General features: G+C 44.5%; 1 protein-coding gene across 4 annotated transcripts in view; it reads left to right on the forward strand.

The window, feature by feature from the left end:
* The window catches only part of Sqor (Sulfide quinone oxidoreductase), a 32,851-nt gene that overhangs the window by 3,305 nt on the left and 2,182 nt on the right, over positions 1 to 27,364 (forward strand). The window contains exons 1-9 of one of the 4 annotated variants that reach the window (XM_070537481.1): positions 4,995 to 5,031; positions 5,293 to 5,342; positions 5,494 to 5,688; positions 6,389 to 6,559; positions 9,486 to 9,539; positions 10,600 to 10,794; positions 11,538 to 11,756; positions 19,528 to 19,714; positions 27,119 to 27,186. In XM_070537481.1, coding sequence (XP_070393582.1) covers positions 5,295 to 5,342; positions 5,494 to 5,688; positions 6,389 to 6,559; positions 9,486 to 9,539; positions 10,600 to 10,794; positions 11,538 to 11,756; positions 19,528 to 19,714; positions 27,119 to 27,186 — 1,137 coding nt within the window. In that variant the 5' untranslated portion in view covers positions 4,995 to 5,031; positions 5,293 to 5,294. Of the gene's footprint in view, positions 1 to 4,750; positions 4,884 to 4,994; positions 5,032 to 5,292; positions 5,343 to 5,493; positions 5,689 to 6,388; positions 6,560 to 9,485; positions 9,540 to 10,599; positions 10,795 to 11,537; positions 11,757 to 19,527; positions 19,715 to 27,118; positions 27,187 to 27,364 lie in introns of those variants that run through there. The other 3 variants (XM_070537480.1, XM_070537482.1, XM_070537483.1) reach the window with 3 other exon arrangements.

The following is a 27,364-nucleotide window of genomic DNA, read 5'->3' on the forward strand; positions in this document are numbered from 1 at the left end:
TGCCGTCTGCGTCAACGTTGGCCGGCAGGGTAAATGTTCAACATGGTGGCGCACCGAGCGCCTAGGAGTGGCCAGACGCACGTTGTCTCAGCAGACATAACAGAGCCGATACCGTCTTTTTGAGGCTACAATATGCCACAACGTGCAGTCTTTCATAAAGATACACTGCTCATTTGGCGTGTGACAAAAACAGATCCGGATGTGTGTTATACCTGCAATTCTATCGCCAGCTTTCAGCACATGAGGAGGTTTCACAGCACTGCAACTTAAATGCGTGGCTTACAGTCTGCTGGGTATTAGATGTGCTCACACGCCGAGTGGATATTTCGAACTATAAATCCTAAGTGTTGCTTTAATCTTCATTAGACGGTTCCGATCGCGCCTTCAGCGTCAATTTGAATAACGTATGTCGAAGCGTGTGCTTCCTGCACTTATTATTGCGAGAGCAATTATACGGACTCTCGAGGCGCGGTCGCACCGTCGCCGGTAGCGGTGTCGTGCTGTGATGGTATCGACGCGCATGTGCGGGCAACGCGCGGGATTACACGGTCTCCGGAGATGCGCATTGTGTTTGTCTACAAAAGCGACAAAGCGAAGTGGGCGCACCGTCACACCGTGATGCATACACTGATCAGCATTGGGACAGCAAACGTCAAGCTAAATTTATGTAATACTTTCTTTGGACGGCTGACAGTAAGTCGACGGTTGTCTTTCTTCTTTCTCGCCTCGGCCACCATCGAGATGCGACATCTGCAACGCCACTGGTGGTGCTCTTCATCACACCAGCTTTCTCTCAGAGCTGTCGTCAGCACAACGCTGAACTTTGCTATCGCTTTCAGCGCTTCGCCTTCGGGTGAAGCTGCCATTTTTATTTATTTATTGCTATTTTCTTTTGCAGCGCTCCGAACAATACGTGTTTATAAAGCTCAACTGCAACAGAATTTTTACCGCGTAAGAAGCCCGCAGTTTAGGATAGTGCAGACATTGAGGAACCTCCGTGCATATTTGTTTGAAATACGAGCGGTAGCGTCACGATAAGCTCGCAAAAATAGTCGTTTATGATACCGAGACTGAAACAAGAAAACGCCTCCCTTTACCGCTCGCCGGAAGTGACGCATGACAAAAAACCCGCTGCTCCTCGGCTTGGCCTCCGAGATAAGGGGGCATCCGCCACTGTTCACGGCACGCTTCGGAGGCGGCGGGCTTGGACCATCAGTTACTCGCGTTGTCTGCTTATGTCCCGGTTAAAGGCTGCTAACAAGAGGACCACACAATTACTAGTGCTGCGACTTAGCCAAGATTGCTTCAGTGGTGGGCCGTTCCACGCGAAACGCGACAGACCCCAAATGTGACCATCGCCGATTCTCTTGCAAAAAGAAAAAGAATGGGGCTGGTTGCTTACTGTGGAAATGAGGTTTCACCAAAGTGTTGCTCTCCTACTAAAAGAAAGCATTTGGTGACGTAAAAGCTCTTTGAAATTTTCGCGACGAACGACTAGTGGGTTGAAGGTATTTTTTTTTAATCAGGTGTGGAAGTAGGTACAACGACAGAAATCTTATTTTAGAATATTCTGCTGGCGTGATTCTTTGGTGTGACATCATAGGTGAGCACATTTCATAATTTTTCGTGCTTAATTGGCTGAGTTAAAAATGAAAAAAATAATCTGTGTTTTCAGCAATTTCCTTGCATAAGCATCGTTAGGGTTTCAACCACAATATTCTTTCACAATTCTTTCCCGTTGCTGTACTTCATGTTATAGATGGTGTTCCAACTATGAAATCGTGTACTTTTTCAGAAATTTATTCCTGAATTTGCAAAAAGTCACTTTTTAATTACGTTCACACGTATTTTAAACAATAAGGGCCTTCATATAAAAATGCGCGAGGTAGCTCAATACGTGCAACCTTTCAGCAAATTACCGTTGAGGCGAGAAAAATATTAGTCTCACCGGTGGGCACTCCAGAAACTGTCTTCACTGCAGAAACCGTATGCAGCGCCGGCTATTCTTTCTGGCACGCATATTCACTGCGGCTATTTGCCAAGCGAACGCGTGCTGTGGCAGGTGACGTCAGTATTAATACATCGTAAACGGCCTGTGTTCGTCAGTTCACTTCTAATTTGGGAGGCGTGAGGTATGCGAACACGGCATAAATGTGAGGCTTTCGCAGTGGCAGACAGTGGCTGAATAAGACCAATTCTGTCCTACGCGAAGGCAGAATAATAAGACGGTCATTTGTGGTACTTCCCACCAGAATGAAAACGACGCACGATCCGGCGCATGGACACAGTCACGGCAGAATATATAGCCTACAAACTGGAAAAAAATTTTGACATCTGTCTCCAGTGCCACGGTTGGCGCGGAGTGTCTGCGTTTCAGGTTCTCGCATAACTGGTAATCTGCTGATCTGTAGTACTTAAAAGAACAACGAGTCAGCGCCATGCACAATATGGGAGGACGTCCTCGAAGAAGACGTGGTTTATTTTCATCACAGGAATGTATTATCGTGAAGAAGTGGTAGCAGTGCCATCAACATTCGAACAATGTAAACAGATAATTTACTGTCATTTACTGCGCATTAAAAAGCATGCGCCAATATTTCTTGCCGAGAGAGTTAGTTTATAAGCAGGGCAGAAATTCAGTTGTAGCCTGCAAGTGTTTTGCAGTGAATGCACTGTTCGGGAGTGACTGCCGGTGAGATTGGTTGTGGATTTGAATTTTTTTTTTGGCGTCTCAAACCAAATTTACTGAAATAAAAATTTCTAGATCATAATGTGGACGGCTAGTGCGTGTAATGAGTAATTTTACGTATTTTTACCTGAAGGACATGAATGCTTAATTTATGTCTGAACAGCGTCAAAAGCTTTTTTGCCAAATTCGGAAGTAATTTTCTCGAAAAGTGCTTGATTTCATAGTCGAACATTACATTCAGCATAAATTATAGCAACGTTCAGTAATATCAAAAAGATATTGTGGCTGAAACGTCAACGATCCTTATGCGAAAATTTCTGACGACGCACAATTGTTTGCTTTTTTACTGAGCTAAATGATCGTGGAAACTTCATGAATGTGTTGACCTATGGCGACACATAAAATAAACACGCCAGTGGAATATTCTAAAATAAGATTTGTCATTGTACCTAGTTTCGCCCTTAAGAAAATATCCCTCCACCAACTTTTGCATCTTTACGGGAACTTCGAAGAGCACTAATGAGTTCCAAATTTCTTGTTTCGAGAAACACACTTTTGTGAAACCTCATTCACACATTCACCAAATAGCCCAATTTCTCACAAGAAAATCGGCGATGGTCACTTTTATGGTCTGGGACGTTTCGTGTGGTATGACCCTGGTATACATACCTGCTTATTTATAACAATTATAGCGAAAGTGAAATTCCACTACACTTGGTCTTTAATGTGCTCTACATAAGCGTGTGTTCTTTTGAGGGTGGCGCTGTTGCTAAATGGGAGTCTGCGGAGCTGCCAGGAGCATGATCGCATGGGGACGTTATTGCTGGGTAGTTTATTAATTTACTAATTTCTTATCTATTCCTTACACACTACAGACCCACTACCAGGGCAGACAAAGGAAACATTGACGATTTGGATCTTACAGAAAGATTACGTAATGTGAATATTTGGTGCAATTAAAAGGTTCCGGTATTAGGCTGGTCCCACCTCCCAGTGCTGTTTGCGGGGAGGTGGGACCAGTCAGGGCTGCCGGTACGCAGTTTTTATACTGCCATCCCCACAGCTTACGTGCATCAGTCTACTTATGTGGTAAATAAACTTCAATTCAATATTTAGGTGTAGGCTAAAGAACCCCGGGTGGTCAAAATTAATCTGGAACGCCCCCCCCCCCCCCCCCCAACTCCCTACCGTGTTCCTCAGAATTTAATTGCATTAATTTTTACTTTCCATTAGCGGTGTTTGCAGCATCTTGAAATATTATTCTGCGAGCTTGATACATTCAATTAGGGACTAAGGGAATTTGGGACTGGGCCCGTTCATGAATGACCGCTTTGCACCGGTTGAAGTTTTCATTGCATAAATTTCGAATTTGAACATCTGCCTCCTACCTTACGCGAAGCGCTTACTCTTAGAAAACAATGACAAATGAGATAAAAGTAATGGTGCATATAATATAGCCTACCTGAAATATATTTCCCGGTGTGTATTAATGTAGGGCAAATTGCGATTACCTAGAAACAAATTTGACAATCAGTGTGGTTGGCGCTGAGGCAGGCCATGCGTGCCGTTACGCGAATGCACCGGAGACAAGTCTGCCAGCCGTACTCCTTTTGTTTGGCACCTGTCCTTCGAGCCGCTTAACTGAGGTCAGCCTGAGCTCGTCCAAGTGTCCCTTCTCGGGATCATAAAATTGCAGCGTAATACCTTGTCGTGACATCAAGAGTCTGTAGTTATACTCGTTAGTTTATCCTTATCTACGTAAGCGACAGGCATCTGTGTACGGGTTCACGTAATTCGATTAAAGAGGTGAGTATCACCTCCAAGGACTGCATAACTGCAGTCCCTACGTATACAAACGGGCTTATTAAAGGTGTCCACAATAGTTCGTGCTTGAATAAGGACGAGCGTAGCCTGCGATCTGGCAGCACCGTGCTTGGTGAAGGCGGAGGAATTACTTCGTGGGTTGCAGTGAAGATAACGCCGAATCAAAGACGCTTGCTTCTTTGGCTGGCGTTATCTAAGAGAACACTTAAAGCGAGCTGTTTATCGATTAGCGGAGAGGGAGAGGAAGATGTTGGCACGCTTAGTTGTCTTAAGACGCGCCGCTTTGCACGTCGGGCCTGCGACCTGTCCGCGCCGGTGTTGTGCTTGCGCAGATCCTGCGCCTTCCTCGTCTTGGACAACCTCCGTTTTCGTAAGTGGTAATACCGGTAATATTCGCCGCTTGTATCCGTGGCGTCAGTTCGGAGTGCGTTAACGTTGCGCGCAGAATTGGTCAGCACCATCGCAGCGTTGGGCGAGATCGACATCGGCCGTTCTCAACTGGTGGAATACCGCATGCGTAATGCGAAACACACCCGCCGCGGTTGCTCAGTGGCTATGGTGTTAGGCTGCTGAGCACGAGGTCGCGGGATCGAATCCCGGCCACGGCGGCCGCATTTCGATGGGGGCGAAATGCGAAAACACCCGTGTACTTAGATTTAGGTGCACGTTAAAGAACCCCAGGTGGTCGAAATTTCCGGAGTCCTCCACTACGGCGTGCCTCATAATCAGAAAAAGGTTTTGGCACGTAAAACCCCATAATTTAATTTTTAAATTTTTTTTAATGCGAAACACTACGGTTCGGTTCCTACGGATGGCAAGTTGTTTTGTCGTACGTTCTCCATTTCCCATTAGCTTACTCCTAATTTCTATTTAATAAGCCGTTAATTTCCTCTATGCCTTCTTTGGCATCATTGTCTGTAAGCTTTATGTGGTTATAATTGTGCTATCGCAACAGCACATTTCGACCTCTTGTTTTGCAGATGATGCCTCGGTCCTCCCTCAGGCGCTTTATGCGCCAAGTTCGCCTCTACTCTTCCAAGGCGGCGGAGAGCGGCGGTGGAGAGCGTAGCTACAGGCTGCTTGTTGTCGGTGGTGGATCGGGCGGCATCGCAACGGCTGCGAAGTTTGCATCCAAGCTGGGCAAAGGAAAAGTCGGCGTTCTCGAGCCCCACGATGTAAGAGGAGCTGCTTTAGCCTATAATGCAGTGCGCCTGTCTGTTTTCAATCGTAATTGAAAGCTGAGGCCACTGAGCACTTCGATCTAGTTCGTGAGTGACGCAGAACAAATCATATGTCATAGTGTGTAGTGATTGTGCGGCGCACCGCTAGACGCAAGACAAGCGCACCACAAGTGCAGTGCACCGAATTCCAAAAACAAGCGACGAGTATAATTTTCTTCTCTTTTTTGTGCTTTTTCTTTTCTTTCTTCCTTTTGCCGCCCCGCCGCCAAACACTGATGACGATGCTGCATTTCGTCTACCTTCTTCACATTTTAGCGCTAGATTTCCAAAAAAAAGTGTCATGCAAAATTATATTTAATACTACGGATTAAAAGAAAGCAGTAAACAACTGAGATATGAACGGTGAGTTGGCGATAGTTTACATTCTTTCAGTGGAGTATGTTGTTTTGATAATTAACCATTTAATCACGTGCTTTAACGCCGATGCTAATTAACGTAAATGTGTACTCAGCCGAGCAGATTATTTTCTTCAGGCAGGTAAATGCCATTTCTACGAGTAGTCGACCTCTTATAGTAAGTTTATTTATCTTATCGATCGCTTGCTTGCTTGTGTACTCCTGAGCCGTGCGGTCACGATCTAGGCGAATTCACTAAAGGAACATATAGCTTATTCTCTGTCGTATTTTCTTGCAAGACGCACTGCTACCAGCCTCTGTGGACGTTAGTCGGCGGTGGCATCAAGCAGTTGTCCAGCTCCTTTAAGCCAATGGCCGACGTAATGCCCAGCCAGGCCGACTGGATACAGGATGCGGCCGAAACCTTTTCGCCGCAGGAGAACACCGTGGTCACCAAGCAGGGACTTAAGGTATGGGGTTCGATGTTTCACACACATACGTAAACTGCACACTCTTCATTCGCGTACTCGAAGGGCCCGAGCTGTGATTAGGGGGCGGGAGGTACTTGATATTGAAATATTCCCCAGTACGCATTCAGCTATTACGAATGAAGAACACTGTGCAGAATAGGGAAGCAAGCAATGCTAAAGCCTGCAGATACCTACAGAGAATATACGTTTTCTTTATAGGTATCTGCATGCTTCAGGATTGTTTGCTTCTCTATTCGAATTGTTACAGGCGAGGACCAGAAGGCAATGAAAGGATTCGTTAGTCCGCGCCAAGATAGGTTCTTAGAAAAGGTTAAGTCTTATTGTGTGGATCGTACTGTGACGAAAGATTTTTCATTGTCTATTACTGTGACAGCAATTGCACAAACGGTCGAGGCGGATTCGCGACATCGCCGCCGCCATGGTTGTCGTGCGTTCCCGCTCCACGGCGCACGCGCAGCACAAGCGGCGAAGGGTTAGCCGAGCGTCTCCAGCAACGCGAAAGACGCTTTTGGCTGCGAGAATGGCGGATCGAGCTTGACCGACGGTCAACGTCACGCTCAATCCCGTCTGCGGCGGAGCCAGGGACGCGTTTCTACACCTTCCCGCCGCTGGCGTGAGCGTATAGTACGAATGCACGCGAAATTGCCGCGCGACTGGTCGCTCGAGGCACTTTGCGTGTAATCGCGGGCTGCTTTCACGCTCGCAAAAGCGCTTTTATGTAGCACGCATTGGGCAGCAGAAAGCTGTATCGGGAATTTTACCTGTTGCTCCACAATTTTATCATTGACATTTTTCATCTAATTACAATATTTGAGAAGTTTATTAAATAATTAGGACTAATTATTTAAATAGGCGCTATGCACAAAATAATCCGAGTGTCTCCAAATGACGGCAGACAACATTACCTTGGTTCTGTCCAGCTACGTGGCATTCGCATATTTTTTAAACTCTGGCTAAAGTGAGCTGGGATGGCCTGTGAAAGCACACCGGCAACCCCCACCCCCCCCCCCCCCCGTGCTGCTTTGTGCATGCCCTGGCCTGAGCGTAACGGCAGTAAACTCGGCATTAACGTTATGCAAAACTACACTGAGCGCTGACTAACGACACCCGGCCACGGCGGCCGCATTTCGATGGGGGCGAAATGCGAAAACACCCGTGTACTTAGATTTAGGTGCACGTTAAAGAACCCCAGGTGGTCAAAATTTCCGGAGTCCTCCACTACGGCGTGCCTCATAATCAGAAAGTGGTTTTGGCACGTAAAACACCAAATATTAGAATTATTATTATTATGACTAACGACACTGGTTTCTCGTCGACCTCATCTCGTGCAACCATTCAGATGCAACGCCTGCAGCTCCGCTGGCGGCTCTCCCGATCACGCCAGTGTTCTCATCTTATTAATTAGTTTATTAGTGGAGATCCCAACTTCTCGTACGTTGCCTATTCGGCCTGCGTTCCGTGCGTAATTTGTATATCGTCACTGAAAATATTGAACTTGGTTGCTTGTGCGACGCGGCGTGCCGTGCAGTCGGTGTTTGTTTGTTTAGAAGAACTTTCCGTGGACCTAGTTGGCAGATAGTTGGCACACTTGACAGATATTTTTAAAGCGCAAACAAGAAACACGTCGCAAAAAGAACGTCAAACACAGGACAGGCGCGCTGTTCTGCGTACGACCTTCTTTTTGAGACCTGTCTCTTGTTTGCAGTTTAACAATATTTGTCAAATTTGTTTGTTTGTTTGTTTGTTTGTTTGTTTGTTTGTTTGTTCGTTTGTTTGTTTGTTCGTTCGTTTGTTTGTTCGTTTGTTTGTTTGTTTGTTTGTTTGTTTGTTTTTGTTAAATAGAAAGCATGCGAAAGGCGGAAAATTACTTTGCACATTGCAGTCCATGCGATATATGTATTGGATGTGTGTATATGTAACTTGTGTGTACCACTTTCACCACAAGGCCCCGATCATTGGTGGCGTGGGAAACAGTTCCCGCAAGCTCCGCTCTGTTGCTTTGGTTTCAAGCGTAGCGAAGTCTAGCGCGCAGTTAAAGACTTGCAAGTTCGCACGCTGAAGCAGTTGGCGAGAGAAATGAACTTGCCATCAGCATGCAGGATCGCAACCGCATGTCCTTCCGACCATGCGTCCACGTCGAATAATCGGGGTCCGTAATCCGCGGCGTCTTGAAGAGCAGTATAGTTTATTTGCACACGAGCCGGTCACCACTCCACTGCTGCGTAATATTCCTGCAAACTAAGCACACAGCCACTGATTTCGCCGCTTCTTTATCGTTCGGTATTTACCTCCTTAACTGACTTAGAGGGTCAAGTCATGGTTGGACAAGAGCACCTCAGTATTCAATGAGTGGGCACAGTTACAGCGTTCATTTTGAGAAGACAAACAAAGGAACAGAGGGGCTCAATTTATTCTTACTAATTCATCTTTTGGTCCATTTATGTTTACGTTTTCAGTGCTTTTTCTACAATTAAATGAAAGCGCGGTTAACTGTTTATACGGCTTACTTGGCTTTATCATTTGTTAGCTCCAATCATCTAGATTTTGTTGTTTTCCATGGTTTGATTGGTACATTGTGCTAAATTATAAACATTTTCATCGCTTTCAGTTTGGTGCGATTGGGCATCTCATCTTACATAGAATTTCTTGTGCTGAAATAAGCTGCGTGCTTCTGCCTTTTTTCTTTCTTTAAGTTGGTGGAGCGGCGGCTTTGCATACCAAAGTGGTGTAGTCGATGGAGTGCGATGTTTTTGAAGCTGCATTTTACAACTTTTTAACCTTCCTCCTCAAATATATGGGGAAATATACTTCAAACATCCGAAAGTGAATGACTACATTAAACCATAAAGCACAGGTGCTTTGCCGGTGCGTAGTTCTTACTTCTTTCTCCTTGTTTTTCTTATAGATCAAGTACGACTTCCTCGTAGTAGCGATGGGAATCCAGGTGCGGTTTGACTTGGTAAGAGCGCTATTTCTACAAGCATTTTTTTTATTTATTTTGCTTTAGTACTGTATACGGCGACTGATTCTTTTGCACTTACCGATTATGTTTCATTGCTGCATGACTCGTTGAAGGCACGGCAGCTCAGTGACGGTTGATTGGAATGATCTAGTCCGATTATGCCACATATCGAATAGCGACGTTTCATCATCATCTTCATCATCATTGTCATCATCATCGTCATCATCCGCCTATTTATGTGCACTTCAGGACAAAGGACTCTCCCAACAATTTTCAATTACACCTCTCTTGCGCCAGCTTATCTCGCCTTATGCCTGCTAATTTCGTAATTTCATCACGCCACCTAGTTCTCTGCCTTCCCCAACTGCGCTTACCTTCCCGTTTCACGGCACCCATCCTGTAACACTAATGAGCCACAAATTATCTGCGCTACGCACTACATGTTCTGCCCAGCTGAATTTCTTTTTTCTGTTAATGTTAACTTGAACATCGGCAACACCAGTCTGTTCTCTAGGCCACACTGCTCTCTTCCTGTTTCTTAACTTCACTCCTAACATTGTTCCTTTCATGGCTCGTTGTACACCATTCAATTTTTTGGGAAGCTTCTTTGCTAACCTCCAAGTTACTGCCTGGTACATTAGTACAGGTATGGAATGTTATGAATCTAGATTTGCCAAGGACCGCTGTAAGCTGTCAATCGTAGCGTGGTAATGCTCGAGCTCATTTTGTGAAAATAGCGACCTCTGTATGCTACGTCCACACTTCAGACCTTGCATCGCGTATACTGTGAATATCGCGGCTCAGGTATTTCGCGGAACAGGTTAGTAGAAGCATTCGGGGCTATTCAGAGACAGTGTGTATTGAATTTTATTTTTCCTCATTGCGCAATTCAGGCGGGGAAGCTCTGCCTAATTTTACATGTCGTTCCAGTCTGGCTATGGCTCTTTCTCAGCTTAATTCCTTTTCGTTGATCGAATTTATTTGGTGATTGCGCTTGCGCCCTAATAATTCGATTAACGTCTTTTTTTTCTTGCTTCTCCTCGCTGACGTGGCAAAGATTGATGGCCTGATGGAAGCCTTAGAGACGCCTTACGTGTGTTCCAACTACTCATACAACACGGTCACCAAGACGCATCGGGCGATGCAGGCGCTCAAGGAAGGCAACGCTATCTTCACCTACCCTGCCACGCCCATCAAGTGTCCAGGTGCAGCGCAGAAAATAATGTACATCACCGATGCATACCTGCGAAAGGTGCGTATGTGCCATCTCGTTCTTTCTCAGTTTGTTTGCATGCGATATTCCCTCACCGATCCGACAGTCGTTACTTTACGTGTAGTCGAACCCCCATAAGAGAGCGCGACAAAGCTCTGCGTAGGGTCGCAGAGCGAAAACGAATCAGGCGTATGCGAAGTCGACTGTGCGTGCATAGCACGTGGCACTACACTGTGCTTTTGGGCCGCTGCAGAGATAAAGTGAGGGGAAAAGAGCTTTGCACATGTTTGCCTTGTTTTGTGGCCACACCTTTGAAGATGATTCCTGCTCAACGCACAGCGAAGCAAAACGCATTAGCATAGCGGCAGTGCGGCGGACTCTGAAGCCTGTACTATACCGTGTAGAAGATACACGGTGTAGTACAGGCTAGTACAGGCTAGTACATGCTAGTATTAGTACGAGTACTAGGCTAGTACAGGCTACAAGTTAAGCGCAGTACTTTTTCGTCAAACGGGAACAGTTTGCTGTGTAATAATTATGAGAGCAATGTAGGGTATCATACCGTGCCAGAAGATGTTTGTGTGTTCAACAGCGATAGCTCGCCATAACGGCGTTTAAATGTCATCGACGGGGTCGCGTATTCAGTACAATCTTTTTCTCTCGAGACGTGGGTGTAATTAATTTTTGTCGCTTTACCACGAAAGTTCTCCAAGTCCGATTGCACCTTCCGGGAGTTTCACGTAATTACTAAATTAATCTGTGCTTTCCTGTTCGCTGCCCAGGTGGGGCGGCGCGATAAGGTGGACATCATTTTCAATACATCCTTGGGTGTTATCTTCGGCGTGCGGAAGTACGCCGACGCCCTCTGGGATGTGGTAAAGGGACGTGGAATCGCCGTTAACCTGAAGCACGAGTTGGTCCAGGTGCGGCCGGCCAAGAGGGAGGCCGTCTTCCGCTTGCTGGGCAGCACAGCTGATCCGAAGGAGACCGTCACGTTCAAGGTGAGTATACGTTCAGCCCACCCAACAGGAAAGAGTTCCATTTTGGCTGCATATCGGCCTAGGCAAAATTTGCTTACTTTTTGTGTGCTGACCGCGGAGTCGACTATATACGCCAAGCAATAGGCTTCCTCGCGAGGGAAAAAGATGAGTGGTATTGTCCTGCAGAGAGACTAAACGCGTGTCGTAAATAATGTGCTATAAAGACGCAGTACGCAAGGGTGAAAGACTGGTTTCAGTCTCCGGTCGGCAGTCGGTGCCACCGCCCCTTACGCTGAGAAAGTTCACATAATGCGTTCGTTGTCGCCACAGATAATAAGTTATTACTTAAACTCTTCTTGCCTGTCGTCGCGATTTCGCGACTTAATAAATTCAGATGGAACACTTAAGCGAGAGAAATTCCCATTTCGATCCCATGTGTAATCATCTCTGATTCACAGTGCAACGCTCTGGGCATGATGCTTGCAACGAGGGTAAACATATCAAAAGCTCGTGCGGCTTCATTCATGCAGGTGCGTAAACTGAAGTCTCTATATCTGCAGTACCGGCTACCTTACAGACTCCCGCAAGATGCGAAACGGGTCACCTGCCAAAGCTGCATTCGTTTATTACAAGAACATGCGAACACGAAGTCATTGTCTTGTGCTAGATGCCCGCTTCAGTTTTCTTTCAGTGGGTGTACAAATCTCACGAGGGGCAGCGAAGATGTGAGAGTATTTTTTTTTCTTGTTTTTAACTCGCATGCAGATATTTTTAAGTGAAATAAGAGTGTTTTTCTTCAGGCATTGTAATTCAGGCTCAACGAGGGTAACACGGATGAACCAGGCAAGCGCAGTTTTCGAACGACTAATTAAAAACTGCAAAATTCAGCTACGAGAAATTTCAGAGTAATGTTCGTGAATTTAGGCTCGTGTTACGATTGGAGTAACGTTGCGTTAAGTTTTACGGAAAAGTATTGTTCTTTTTCATAAAGTGTTCGTACGTCAAACCCCGCACATTCCGTTTCAGGTCTTAAGGTAAAAGTATGCAGCAGGGATACTTGCTTCGCGCAAATCTACACAAGTTCTTGAAGCAGATGAAATTGGCAATATTTAGGCCGTAGAAACGGTCACCGTGTTCTAGAAACAGTATGTTGCTTGTCATTATTTGTTCCAAGTTCGTAGCTGCTTGATTTTCTGAGTCGGAAGTTAAATTCATGTTAGTAAAGTACGCATGTACCCTGAAAAATACGTGTGCTCATGGAAGCTTTAAAAAAATGCATGCTACCTCGTCTCTGCCCTCCCCTTCCCCCCTCTCCCGCTTTTCGTGGGATTTTATGAATTTCAAAGTTCACAAATTGGCAAGCAAACTAGTTAGCAAAAGCAACAGTACGGGCAGAAAAAGGACAATGGATGCCACAGTAAATCCAGCGTATTCACGTTGGATACACAGTGGAACGAGCCTCATCGCGAAGCGATGACGATGATGATTATGATGACGATAGGAGAACGTCATTCGAATCGTGGTGGTAGCACCACGCTTTTCATTTAATACTTTCAGGAGCATTACATCTTTAAAATCTTAGATACTTTCTACACTAAACTACATTATTCACACTTGGAAGTCCGCTTCATTGCGCGTTATCCCTCCCATTAAGCCGTGATGATGACTGGTGGTTTCTAATCGCATTCTGTATGAAACGGTCCAACGACAAATGGTCACTTTGCCTGCTTTCGCTAATCATATTTTACTACATCTATTACAGTCTAGCACGTTTCTCTACCTTATATTCCTTCCCTTCATTTAAACAGCTATCACTGTACCGTAAGGTTACTTATGCCTTTAACGACCCCGGTTCCATCTCTTCCCTGTATTTTTTTTTCACCATTACCCTAAACGTCTCTTGCTTATCACGAGTGCTTACCAGTTAACGCTCCCATCAGCTTTGGATACCAGCGCTTCTTGAAGGTGGACGTTCCATGACGTTCTGGCCGGATGAATATTTTGGCATTTCATTGCGGTGTGCTGAGTCTTGTCCGGACTTTTGCTGCAGCAGACACATGCATCATTCTGTTGCGATTATTTTCTCCTTCGTGTTATTGTGATCAGGCAACCAGATCGGGACTCAAACAGCAAGGCACCGCACTTTGTGTTATTGTACAAGATTTCTCTCCAAACTTCACTAAGTTTGATGCCTTTGTAAATCTTCATGGACAATTTTTGTTTTCATGCTTTGCATTCAATTTGCGTTTCCGTTTTTCTCACTTTCTTTTCGCATGACTCCGGGTTCTCTGTCTGCGCTTGTTTGCCAAATTTCTTGACCACAGTATAGAGAAGAGCACTACCTGTCTGCTGAAGAAGGCACCGCGGTTTATTAGCGCTTATCGGTGATCCCTAATGAGGAGAAATTTCTTCCACTTCGGTGCATTTTCATGCAGTTCGAGAGTACTCGGTCACCAAAATTTCGCCCAGGTATTGCTTTGCGGGGCCTGTGACGAGCAATGACCACAGTCCAGGGGCAGCGATATCAACCGCTATCTTGAGTCAAGGTAGACTATCGAGTGGAGTAACCCCTTATGAAAATGGATTTGTCCTTTATGTTTACTGTATGTTTCCCGCAGTTCACATGAGGAAATATCCTTTATGTTTCCTCCATGTTGAAATTTGGCCACTGCTTTTATGTTTCCTTCGTGTGTCCTCCCTTTATGTATCCCTTATGTTACCGTACTTTATGTTTCCTCCATGTTGAAATTTGGCCACTGCTTTTATGTTTCCTTCGTGTGTCCTACCTTTATGCATCCTTTATGTGGCCGCAGTGACTAAATCCTGTATTTTACGTAGACATGCACAGATGAAGAGTTCCGTGTACACATTTTATATTTATAAATTTTTCCTGAGTTAAAAAGTTTTGCATTGGTTTTCATTGTAAGGTTACTGTTCCCTACATGATGCAGCGCATGGATTGAAACTCTGTTATGGCACAGAAATTCATGACAATTTGTTCTAAAATTGCAAACTAATTAGCCTTCATAGATTATTTCAGTATAACACTTGGAGAACCACTGTACGTTCCTCACTGCAGTGCTGCTGTTCTAGTTATGTCTTTGTGACTAATATAATATGTAATGTTTGGATGGAAAGATCAGATTGGATCAGTGCTTGCACTTTTAAAAGAAAGTTTTGACTATACTTTGCAAAAGTTTGTCTGAAACTACGAACAGTTTATTGGACTATCTGAATGTTACTTCAGTTTGCCACGTCTGCTCACAGCAGACCTCTGGAATGTGTTGCTTGGGTGAGAGCTCACAAGGCACCTGAAAAACAAAACAAAAGCCAATCTTTTTCACTTATTCAAAAATATTCATTTAAGCAAGAACAGCCTGGCCTGTATGCACACAGCGAAGAAACGTGGAGAAGTCAAAAACAGATCATAAAAACATCAGGGCAACACAGAAGCTTTTAACTAATTGTTTGAAAGAGACTGACCTGCCAGTCCACTCAGGTATTAAATTGCTCACAAATTTTTTTAAACATTTCTGCAGCAGCTGCTAAGTAGTACATGACCTATAGGAGTAGGCAACTGGCCAACAAATCTTTGTGTGCCTGCTTGTACAGATGTCTCGTAGTTATATCTCAAGTGGTTACACTGTTATATGGTAAAATTCAGGCGGGAATAAAACCAGCCGCAAACATCAGACTACATGGGAAATTATCACCAAAACTTAAAGATCTAGTAAATCAAATGACCAATCGATTACGAAGGGTCTAAAACCTAGACCGCGATTTTGTAGCGATCCCTTTTCCGATGCTACTCCTTTGCCCATTGATCTGACCGACATTCCGCTATCGTTATCAACTATAACAGCCAGCCGTGAAAGGTGGGTTATAAGAGTGGCAAACATCGAGCGCAAAGCATCGCAAGCAAATCGCATCCCTTATTGGGCAGTGCTACAAACCACTGTCTTTAACAATCGCAGGAACTCACATCCCGTTCTTCGGCTGAAAATATTAATGAAAACGAGCGTCTGATTGAGATGCCTCGATTAAAAAGAAATTTCGCTGTTGTAATGTCGGTCTACATTTGCCCTACAATATAGAAGACAAATACACGAGCACGTCGAAGAACACAAACAATGCAGACAAGTTCTCGCGAAGCTGCACTTCAATCTGAACACTATCAATAAAGTAATCTTCACACAAGCTAATACCTGTTCAAGTGTCAAACATCGCAGTCGCGTGCCAACTCGCGATGCCCGTGACACATCGACATCCATTACAAACGTAACTTGTGGAAATTCATATCTACGGAAGAATTTCTTGCCGGGAAACTACCGAGAAAACAGTAACTTTCAGCGTTTAGGTAAATATTTGCCCATTAAGTCCCAACAATCGGCGGTGGTAGCACATCACTCCATAAAGCAAGTAAGCGGTAAGAAATGATACATTTCACGGAAACTCCCCTCGTGAAACGCTTTGCTAAATGTGCACAGCAACATGGTCAACGTACGCTCAGAAAGTGTTCTGTTGTCGTTCCACAAAGCTTACTACATGAACCAAAAGCTGCGAGAATGCGCGCAAGCGTCAGATCTGCTTACCTTCAATGTGGTCAGCAAACGGCTTCTTCGTCTCGCAGGCACCACGCGGCGACACTCTTTCCAGCGCGAACACTGTTGAATCGCCGATGAACACCAGCGCACGAAAGCACAACTGTCAACAAATTCTTTCACGCACCATAATTCGAAGCCACAGTATCAGGTATTCCACGAGCGAACGCGGACAGGCGAGAACAAAGGCCGCTCGGACGGGCGCTACACAAGACACTGGCGTATCACACGAAACATAAGGCGAACTAATGGCGTTACACGAGTCCAGAGGTTTCCTGATGGTTAATGCACACGGTACGGATCACAGTTTGTTTAGGCACTTCGAAAATAAGATTAAATTACTGTGTAACGAACACTCTCACCGCTCACAGCAAAACAACGTGACCCAGTTCACCGTCAACCGTTACACTGCGGCAGCGCCGCACTGCGGTTAAAACGTGAATTTAGCCTCCGAGATCTACATTTTTCTTTAGGGCGTGAATTTTGGAAAAGCACGGCCTTCGAGATTTAAAAACGTCGTTGCTGGAAGGAAGGCTGGTATTTAAACACAAATTATTGATTTTAAAGTGTCTTGGTGCGCTGCCTTGTTTTTTTAAAGTATATGCAGAGATTTTAGACGAACTATGCGCGAACGCTTGTCCTGTGGTTTGTCGGCGGACACGAGCCAATCAGCGCGCATCATGTGCTGTTCCGTCGCTTGGGATGGCGCACGGTGTGCGAGCAGCCGCGAGAGCTGTGACGCCTACCGATCAGAAATTCGGAATTGCCACACATATACACGCTTCTTATGGTGCCCAGTGGCGTGTTTTTGAGAATGTCAGGCTTTATCTTGCATAGGTGGCACCATATTTGCTCGTAGCGTAAGGAATGAAGGCGACAAAATGTGGCGATAGCTGGCTTGCAGCGGCAGCGGAACTTCGGCCAAAGTGAAACAGGCGTACTGCTTGCATGCTCGCGTAATCAAATACGGCCATACTCCACACACAACTTTCATACTTAGCCAACTCACAATTATAAATTGTTCAGTTGTACGCCCAAGCAAGCATTTACGGGATCCGCGCTGCCCTGCTTCTACGCGTGCTAATATCGACACAGCAGTTACTCGTACTTGTGGTCAGCGCGAAAGCGACACGGACAAAAGGAAGAAACACAACAAGACGGCGCTGTTTCTTCGGAGTGTTCCTTGTTTCCGCGTTGCTTTTGCGCTGTTGCTAAAGGTACGATGAATCGTAACCAACTCGCCCACTATATGCTCTATGTTACCTACGTGTGTACTGAAGTGCACACCTAGGTAACATCCTGCCGTAAACACAAAGGACACATCCTACAAGAATTATAATAAGGGTTGTTTTCTTGGACCAAATGAAAGCATAAGTCAAGATTTAGTACTTACAATGACTCTGCTGAGTGTATCAATGCCTGTCACACAGTACAGATAGATCTGCCTATATTATATGTAAAGACAGTTGTTATGTGCACTCTATGTTACCTACATGTGCACTCAAGTGTACACTCAGGTAACACATAGTGCACATCCAGTTAACATCCTGCCGTAAACATAAAGGACACATCCTAGAGGCATAATAAAGGTAACTTCCTCGAGGTATACGTTAGGATGAGTAAACACGTAGTACACACAAAGTTCACATCCTGGAGGTCACACAAAGGACAAGGAAACATAAAGGTCACATAGGACACAAGAAGGAAACATAAAGGAAACATAAAGGCAATGGCCATTTTTATAGGGGACGTTCTTGAAGACAGATAAATTTCCTACATTTTTACCTTCAGACTCATCTGAACGTTCACGTGCCCTCACATCCCAACCCCCATTTACCTCAGGAATATATACGAAGATGTCAAGGAACAGAAGGCAATCGACACACTGATTCCATACCTGCGTTCACGAAATACGAACGCCCCTCTCTGATAGCCATAAGTCTGTGCCCATAAAGCTTTCTGACCTGAACAATGCCAGCAACGCCGCCCTCGACCTGAGAAGGCCCGCGAGTTCCTTATGTTCCTCCCGCTCATTTCACACCTTTTTTTCACAAGAAAGTGCAGCAATCATCGGACAATCTTAGACCTTAAATCCACACTTCATCGCTCCGACCGGCCACCAGGCCACCCCATTTGTCATGCGTGTGGGTAAGATGCTAGCCCGCTGCAAACCTACTGAGGATGTCCCTGAATCTCGCTTCACCCCATATTATCATGTCCGGCAAGTACCCCTAGTTATCCCGTACACCTTTGCTAGCTGGGCGGCATACTTTGCGAGTACACTATCCCATGCATCTTTTATCCTCTCGAGTGTTATTCCAGTTTCTCCTGCCGCTTTTTCCCTGTACGCACCTTGAAAAGCTCTTGTAACCTCATCACCGGTTACAAAGGAAAATTCCGCATCGCGTTCATCTCTGTGTTATCACGGTTGTGTTGCTACCCTGGGTACTATACAGTTCAGAATAGAATAGAATTCAGTTCAGAATTTATCCGCCGCCTTAATTATATTAGCGAAATAGCTGATGATGATACCCTGCCTATCTTTCGCTGCATACATCTAGTTCTTTCCAATACCAAGTCTTCTTACTGACCTCAAACTACCATCATTCTTCACTGCTCCCTCAATCTTTCTGATGTTATAATTTCTAATATTACTTGCTTTCTTGTTTATCAGCTTTGACTAGTCAGTAAATTCGATTTTATCTCTGAAATCAGATACTTTCATGCTCTGCCTTACTTCTTTAATTAGGTTTGTTGTTGCCTGGTGGAGCTTGCCTGTTCGCTGTAGTGGTGTCTTACCTCCAACTTCACTTGCGCCCTCTGAAATTATTCTAGATAAGGTTTCACTTATTTCTTATCGGCTAACTTCGTGGTCCTGTCTCAAAGCTTCATATTTATTTGCAGGCACAACCCTGAATTCAGCCGCTTTTACTCTGACTGCTTCTAGGTCAGTCCGTTCTTTCTTGGCTAATTTTCCCTTTCCCTCTTCAAATTCAGAGCGATTCGATAAAGTTATTCATCGGCGGAATTGTTTTCTAAAATTTATGCATGCACGTCACTTGATAGTGGCACGTATTTATTTGTCCTTCACCAAAATTAACTGCAGAACTGCGTCCGTGTACCGTCAACCTTTGCCCCAGTAACAGTTAGCAACGAATTGGCGTTCTCTCTTCACTACCGCCAACGCGCAGTACAACATGCTTCACGTGGTGCCCCCGATGATGCCGTCGGCGGTGATCAATACGGGGCCCTCGTTCGCCGATGCTGCGGGATACCTGGACGTGGATGGCGAGACGCTGCAGCACAAGCGCTACCCCAACGTCTTTGGCATCGGCGACTGCACCAACGTGCCCACGTCGAAGACAGCAGCAGCCGTTGGTCAGTCTAACTCCATCAAGTAGCACTTTATCGCTGGAGGGCTCGTTGGGATGTTTCCTTTGCTTACTTGTGTGCTTTTGGTTTAGCCACCGACCGGGACATTAACTTGGCACTTCGTTTGTGGTCCATTTCAGTGAAATGATGATCGGGAAAGTAGATGCCAAATGGGCGTCATACAGCAAGAGCGTTTATTCTGTTTAGTAAATTGTAGCAAGGCGTAGAGCCGGATGACTCGATTACAGATGCTTATTGTTTACAGTGCAGAATCCGACGTAAAGACCAGAACAGATGCTGGATAAGCGCTGATTGCAATTAACGTTTAAAATTGACCTCAAATGCATTTCATTCAGTTTTGAATATGCGGGCTGAAGGGTCCGCTGGAGATTTTGTAACCATATCTGTAATCAAAGGACAGCACCAATTGGTTTCAATGCTCATTATTTGATGGCTTTGGCGATGATCTGCTTAGACAGCACACTAACAATGGTAACGCATAAAAGAGCAAGTGCGCTTCGCGGCCTCCGCTGCATTCGAAGTCCCTCGTGGATTTCGTGAAGGGGTACAACGAACCTGGGCTGCACCTTAGCTTACTAAAAAAAAATAATTTCATAAGCCGCATAACTTGCACGTTCCGTTGCGTGTTGCGAAGAGATACTGCAAAATATGAAGTTTTCGTATTGTTATACGATGTTTTGAATATGTAGGTCATGGGGGCAATTAATTTATTAGCTAAGGTAACGTTATTTGGAAGTATTTGTGTTTAAATATCAGTGCTGCTTCGTATGTGCTCTTCTCGTCTCTGTGGTTTGACTTTGCCGAGCTGCTTTTTAAACACAAGTATGGTATTCTAACTGGGCCCATCGCAAGCCTTAAGCAATGTTATTTGGAACTGCCTCTTCATCCAAAACAACTTTCTCTTCTTTTTTGTTGTTGTTTTGTTGTCAGAAGCAAACCTTCCGTTTATAGGAAGGTCGATTTTCGCGCCAGAGAGCGTCCGCTTAGCGGTAGCTTCTTTCAGCACATATGTGGTGTTTCTATAGGTTAGGTAGATGGAAAAACGATCATTTTAACCCTGGAAATGTTTATTTCGCAATCAGAATCTGCATTCGTGTATTTAAACTAAGCAAAAGTGACTTTACCAGCCACTTCCTCCTTATAAAGTTTTCCCATTCTTAATTAATTCGTTGTGTATGCGTTGTCATTGGTTACCCGTGCCGTTGTCCGACCGTCCTACACGGAGCGAATGGAAAGCAGGCGCTGGTAAAACAGGCGGTGGTTCTCACGCTCGGTGTCGCAGGTGGGTGTCTGCTTACCCGTCTGTTTTTGGGACACGTGAGCACGCTCTCTTATTTCCCAAGAAGCCAGACGATGCGGCCGCAGCGCTCAGTACAGCGACACGAAGCTGCTATATAAAAGGAATGGTGAGGCGAAATATTGTTCATGCGTCATACAGGACTACATTACTCGAACTTCAGGCTCTGCAATATAAAAAAAAATATCTCAGTAACGCTGACAAAAGCAGCGCCCAGCAGTGGTAGAACAAGGGATGTCCTCACGCTAGAGCCAACATGTTAATTAGGGGACTTGTATTCCCAGGTGACCTATAGGCCAACGTTTCGACAGCGCATCGAGACGCTGTGTCTAGTCTTAGATTTCTCTTGTTGGGCCACTACTGACTACTTTGTCTACCTCTTTCGGTGAATCCGTCTTCGTTGGATAACAGGGGCAACGAGAAATAAGCATTTGAAGCTAAATCACGTAATGTAACGTACTATAAGCTAATGTCAGCGCAGTCGATCTCGCAGCTCTGCTATGAACATATATGCGTATCTACCGGGGGGGGGCACCTGCTCCCCCCCCCCTTGCTGCCAAAAGTGGGCGAAAAAGTCAACTCCTGCTTTTGAAAGCGGGCACTGGCACTTTCGGATGCATAATGGAAGGTCCATTGAAACTACAGCTGAAGCATAATTTTCTTTATGAGTGACCACATATGTGATGCTTTTCTTTACTACGCATATTCCTGTTTGGCCAACGGCAATTGTCTTTTGTGCCTTCTCTGGATGCCCTGTAGCGGACGACGCGCGGGATTCGCTCTTCACGCTCGTGTTACGAAGAACGCCTGGCACTGGGCCATTCCCGCCCTAAGAAACTGTCAGCTTGCGCAACTCGCATCGTGCCCAGTTGTTTGGGACCGCTATATCTGTATTCTGAAACATACTCAGCTTGTTACATTTAATCTGTAGATGAGGGGGGAGGTCCGGACAAAGTGTTATAATCAGCCGCGCCCAACGACTCGTGTGCCTTACGGCCTGAAATCGTTGGATTACCAAATGATGGCACTATTTAATCTCTGTCCGTTGTAGCGCTGCACTCTCAGTATCTTATCACCATCAGAAATCTGATCAAACATGTTATAGGTATAACTGCCGAATTTCATCGTGTAGTCATCTACACGAATATGTACGACTTATCGTAGATGTTCTCTGAAAATGACATTCGTCGAACTCGCAGAGCCATTTCAGTACCAATAAAACACTGACTTGAATTTTTTTCTAGAGACATGTGTCACTCCTGACTGACGATTTCATTGTCAGGCTGTTTCTAAATAAGAGCTACACTATTGCTTGTTTCCCGGCAAGAGCAAACATAGCAGATATTTGGTATTTTGAAAAATGAGGGCCACCTTTTGGTGGTGTGTACCAAAAATTTGCAATGTGTAGGTTGCTTATGTGCTCTGAAAACAGTAACTGACTGGTCGCTTTACGCCAAATTTTATGCGGTATACACGTCATTTGGTTGTTTTACCCCGGTATCATCGGTAATATATGCGGGGCATGGTGTTTGTATTTATTCGACGTATGAAACAATGTTCCGAGTGGCGAGCGATATATGTTTATTCTGCGTAGGTTCATTACAGCTTTTGTAGAAAGGTGCACATTGAAGCGTTCCAGAGTGTCATACTGCCGCTATTCTAGATGTTTCCTATATTCCTAAAACAACGCATGAGATACAGACGTGAAATTCTGTAAAAATAGCTAAATTTTAAGCGCAATGCGTTGCGAAACTTTCATTTTCCTGCTTTAAATGCAAGTGTCGCAGATAATTGCTAAATCCTCATTTTTTTTAATGAATTTTCATGAAATACCTTCAGTCACGAATTACGATCGACTATCGATGAATGTGTGGAATTCGCCTAATGTTATCCCAAAGTGCTGGAGGCGCCATATGAAAAGCAAGTCAAAGCGGAAGAATGACTATGTGCATTTTATAGTGGCCCATCATGATTACATAGTAATTAAATATTCATTTATTGTACAGTCAGTCATGCTACATTTCTTCACTAAATATATTGAATCACCCGCTCGAAATAAATGCACGGGTTAATTATTGGGCATTACAAAGAGGGAAGAAATAATCTTTCGCGATTAGTACCGAAACGCCCCACTTGAAACGTCCCGTCGAAGACGCTAGTGCCTTCATGAAAGCGGTCGTGTGAAGCGATTTATTTCACTCAGAACTAACATGGGGTGTACTTTAAAAATGCAGAATGTTCGGTTTGTTCAAAGCTCAATGTTCATTGTCTATTCCTTGCAACTACTGCACAGTAATGGCAAAAATTGGTCCCGTTCACAAGCGTGTACGCCGTGACTGAAGGGGATATTACGAGATTCGTAGTTTGTTTCTCTGGTGTCATCAGTGAGCTAAACGAGGGATCTTATTTATATCTAGAGAAAATTAAGGGCATGGTATGGATAAGGTGTAGACAATGTTCTAAATGGTGTGTTAAATGCGCATTGTCCAGTAGAATACATATGCAAGTGGTCGGTAGCGTTATTAGTCCGTTTTACGAGTGGTCTAAGACTTAGATGGCTGCACTGGCATAATTACAACTGCGGTCAAATTTTGCGAACATAAGAAGAACGGTACGTTAAGTTTATGTGCGATGATAAATACGTGTTGATCAAATACAGCGTTAAAGAAATTGTAAGCAAGCGTTCGGAAGTATCATGATAGTGCCATTAGCTAGGTTTCCCAAGGTCCCTGGAGAACTCTGCGTTTCAGACTTTGAAGGAATAGGCAGCATTTTAAGTGCCTTGTGTCGCGTAATTTTAACTTTTCTGGCTTATTTATCAGAAATACGAATAATTGTTGAACCCTCATCTTGTTTCTTCTTACTTTTTCTTGCGTAATATGTTAGTTTAGCCTGGTGTCCTCGCTGAACTAAAGGAGGCACCTTCGTTATGTTTGGTGACTGTAAGGACAAGTTAATGGGGGATGTGGAGGTGAAGTTCAATATAGATGGATAATTGGGGCTTTCGCAGTCAGTTACGTATGCATGTACTCCAGAGTGTTTGAGGGCGTGTAATTAACAGGGAAGAATTGAGCCCGCGGCCTTGGCAAAACTGTGAAAGCCGCCAAGATTAAATTTAACAAAAATTGGTTGCACACTATGGAAACGGTCTGTGTGAAGTTAAGTGCGGTTGGATCAAGCACAGCCTTTGTATAAGAATTCCTATTCAAATGTTAAAGCGTGTGATATGGCTGCTATCAGCTACACTTCCCAGTGTAGCCGACATAGCTGTAGTTTACAACAAGTTTATATATTGTGGTAAGCGCAGGGGGGACATGGTAAGTGCAATGTGCGAGAAAATGCTTGCGTTCCTGGTCGGGTTATAATCGTTTTTCTTACTCTATTTGCAGGCGTCATAACACGTTTCGTCTTAGTTTCAGCGATGGCCTAGTTGAATTAAACAAGTCATGTTGTTTATATTTGGCGAAAATAAAGGGCGCGTTATGGGTAATATGGAGGTAAACTTCAAACATAGGGGACTAATTATGACATTTGTAATAAATTAGGCAAGTAAGCTATCCGGAGCTTTATGAATGTGCTTTGCGAACAAACAATTCATCGCGTTGCCCTGGAATAACTGTGAGCTCAACAGATATCAAATCTAGTGCAAATTGAGGGGGGGGGGCGCATATAAAGCAGTAAAGCATTGCATACTCCCTTCAGCAGTTGTGCTTTTCAACAGATTCGCTGGACAACCGCTGTCGCAGGGCCGGGATGGCCGTGTGTGTGTGTGTGTGTGTGTGTGTGTGTGTGTGTGTGTGTGTGTGTGTGTGTGTGTGTGTGTGTGTGTGTGTGTGTGTGTGTGTGTGTGTGTGTGTGTGTGTGCGCGCGCGCGTATGCGTGTGTGTGCGTGTGTGTGTGTGTGCGCGCGCGTATGCGTGTGTGTGCGTGTGTGCGTGTGTGTGTGTGTGTGTGTGTGTGTGTGTGTGTGTGTGAATATTGCAAGTAATTTATGTTGATTGTACGTCGTTGCGCATAACCTCGGCAATACTATTACCTAAACTTTGAATGATTCAAATTCTTTGTAGCAAATGTGCATTTTCTATGTGCGCTGTACTGCTGCTACTCGGCGGGATCCGGGACCACTGTGGGGCAATCATTGCTTTTTGTCCCTGTATCACAGCTTGAGATTTTATGTGGGTGCAAGAGATAAACACAAATTCAGATAATCTTTTGGGCCCCCATGGTTCACTATCTGGGATTTCCAGGATATGTCGTTTATTGTTATAGTAATTGGATATATATATATATATATATATATATATATATATATATATATATATATATATATATATATATATATATATGTGTGTGTGTGTGTGTGTGTGTGTGTGTGTGTGTGTGTGTGTGTGTGTGTGTGTGTGTGTGTGGAGAGAGAGAGAGAGGTCAGATTGTATGCGGTATGCCCCCCTCCCCCCATTTGAGATATAGCTGGTGCGCCACTGACTATCAAATGGCGTGTAGCCTAAGTGCAGTCTGATTCATGGCCACAAACTTGTGTGTTCAGGAATGCATGTACTGAGGGCTTCTATGTTATCAATAATGTACAAGAGTCAACGTAGAAATAGTGTATAGTAATGCACAAAGTAAGTTGTCACCAAGTTTCACAAATGCTGCTTGTTATATGGCCTGCAATACGCCAACTACCAGTCAAATTATCATATGCCTCGTAAGGTAAGCTAGCTTGCCTTGCGTGCTAGGCTAGAGCGCCACAGAATAGTTTGTTATTACCTTCTTCAAATATTTATGCAGCTGTAAGTGTACTAGTGCTGGATGGTGCAGCAAAAAATATTGTCGACAAAACACACCTTTTTTTTAATAAGCCTAAATGCATTCTTTCTGTTGTAGCCTCAAATCGTTGTTACTCAGACCAAGAAATTTCTGTAGACACAATGGCAAGCTTTGCAACGTGCGTGATCATTCCTTGAACGTGAGCTTTATATTACAGAGTTACTGTGGTACTCATTATCGGTGACCTGGTTTACCGCTACAAGGCAGCCACAATGTCGTTACTGTTATCTCACTGCTGACGTACGTGTGCGCGAGATATTTGAGGACATCACGACTTCAGGAGCTGGAGAAATCGCAAGCAGGATAAGCTTACAGAAAACTCATTTGGAACAGTTTCCTATCACATGTTCGTTTTCCTTGCCATTCCAATTTTTCACGACATGCTTAAAAGAAACGTACGAGATGTATATTGTGCGCTAAATTGCGGTGGCTTTGCTGCATAGCAGGCTTGCAAGCAGGAGAAGAGGGTCCACTATATATATATATTTATATATATATATAGTTATATATATATATATATATATATATATATATATATATATATATATATATATATATATATATATATATATATATATATATATATAAGATCGGTCCACCGATCGAAACTGTCGAAATTAAATACTTGTTCTGTTTACCTTGTAGCACCACTCAAGTTCTTTACGTTTGAAAGGTAGCCTGAAGAAACCCTCTTTGCCTATATATATATATATATATATATATATATATATATATATATATATATATATATACAAGAGGTGCGACGTAATGCTATCGGATTTCTGTCACATTCAGCGCTAAATTGCCCCGTCCGTGAAATCCGGCAGATTAAGACGGAGGCGGCCGAGCTGGGAGAGGGGAGCGAGCTTCCAGAGGATTAGGGCGCCTGGAGGGTGAGAGGAGGAGCGCACGGCGAAGAGGAGAAAGGAAGCGAAGCGTCACGTAGAAGGAGGGTAGGCGGAGGTGCGCTGGGTTTACTTCTATTGCAGTCGCTACGGGCCCTGTGTGCGCTATGGATGTTCAGGGTTCGTCTCGTGATCGAGATGCCGAACGCCGAGCGAGGAGGACGGAGCAGTAACTCAAGCAGCGGCAGCCAGAACACGAATAGACCGACCCCAACTAAGGGAACGCGGGTTACGCACAAGCTTATGGGAATGGCACCCATACTCTTGCGCTTCACCCGTTTCCACGAAGTGAAACGCCACTGTAATTTTTCCTTTCCTAGATGGAGTTAATTTTGTACTTTCTGGTTTTCTTAACAGCCGGAGAAATAGGCATACTCCGCAGAAACCTCACCAGCGTGATGGAAGGCAAGGCACCAACCAAAAAGGTACGTGCATCAATTGCTCAGACACAGGAGCGCGTTTAATGATCGTTTTATTAAAACGGAACAATAGTTAGTTGGTTTCTTTTGGGTTATGCCAAAGCTATTCGTCCATTTGTCCTGAGTGTCCGCTCATATTGTTTGGATCATAATTCACGCGTGTTTGTGCCGCTCTTTGTTAGCG

The sequence above is a fragment of the Dermacentor albipictus genome, chromosome 4 (assembly GCF_038994185.2).
Source record: "Dermacentor albipictus isolate Rhodes 1998 colony chromosome 4, USDA_Dalb.pri_finalv2, whole genome shotgun sequence".
NCBI lineage: Eukaryota > Metazoa > Arthropoda > Arachnida > Ixodida > Ixodidae > Dermacentor > Dermacentor albipictus.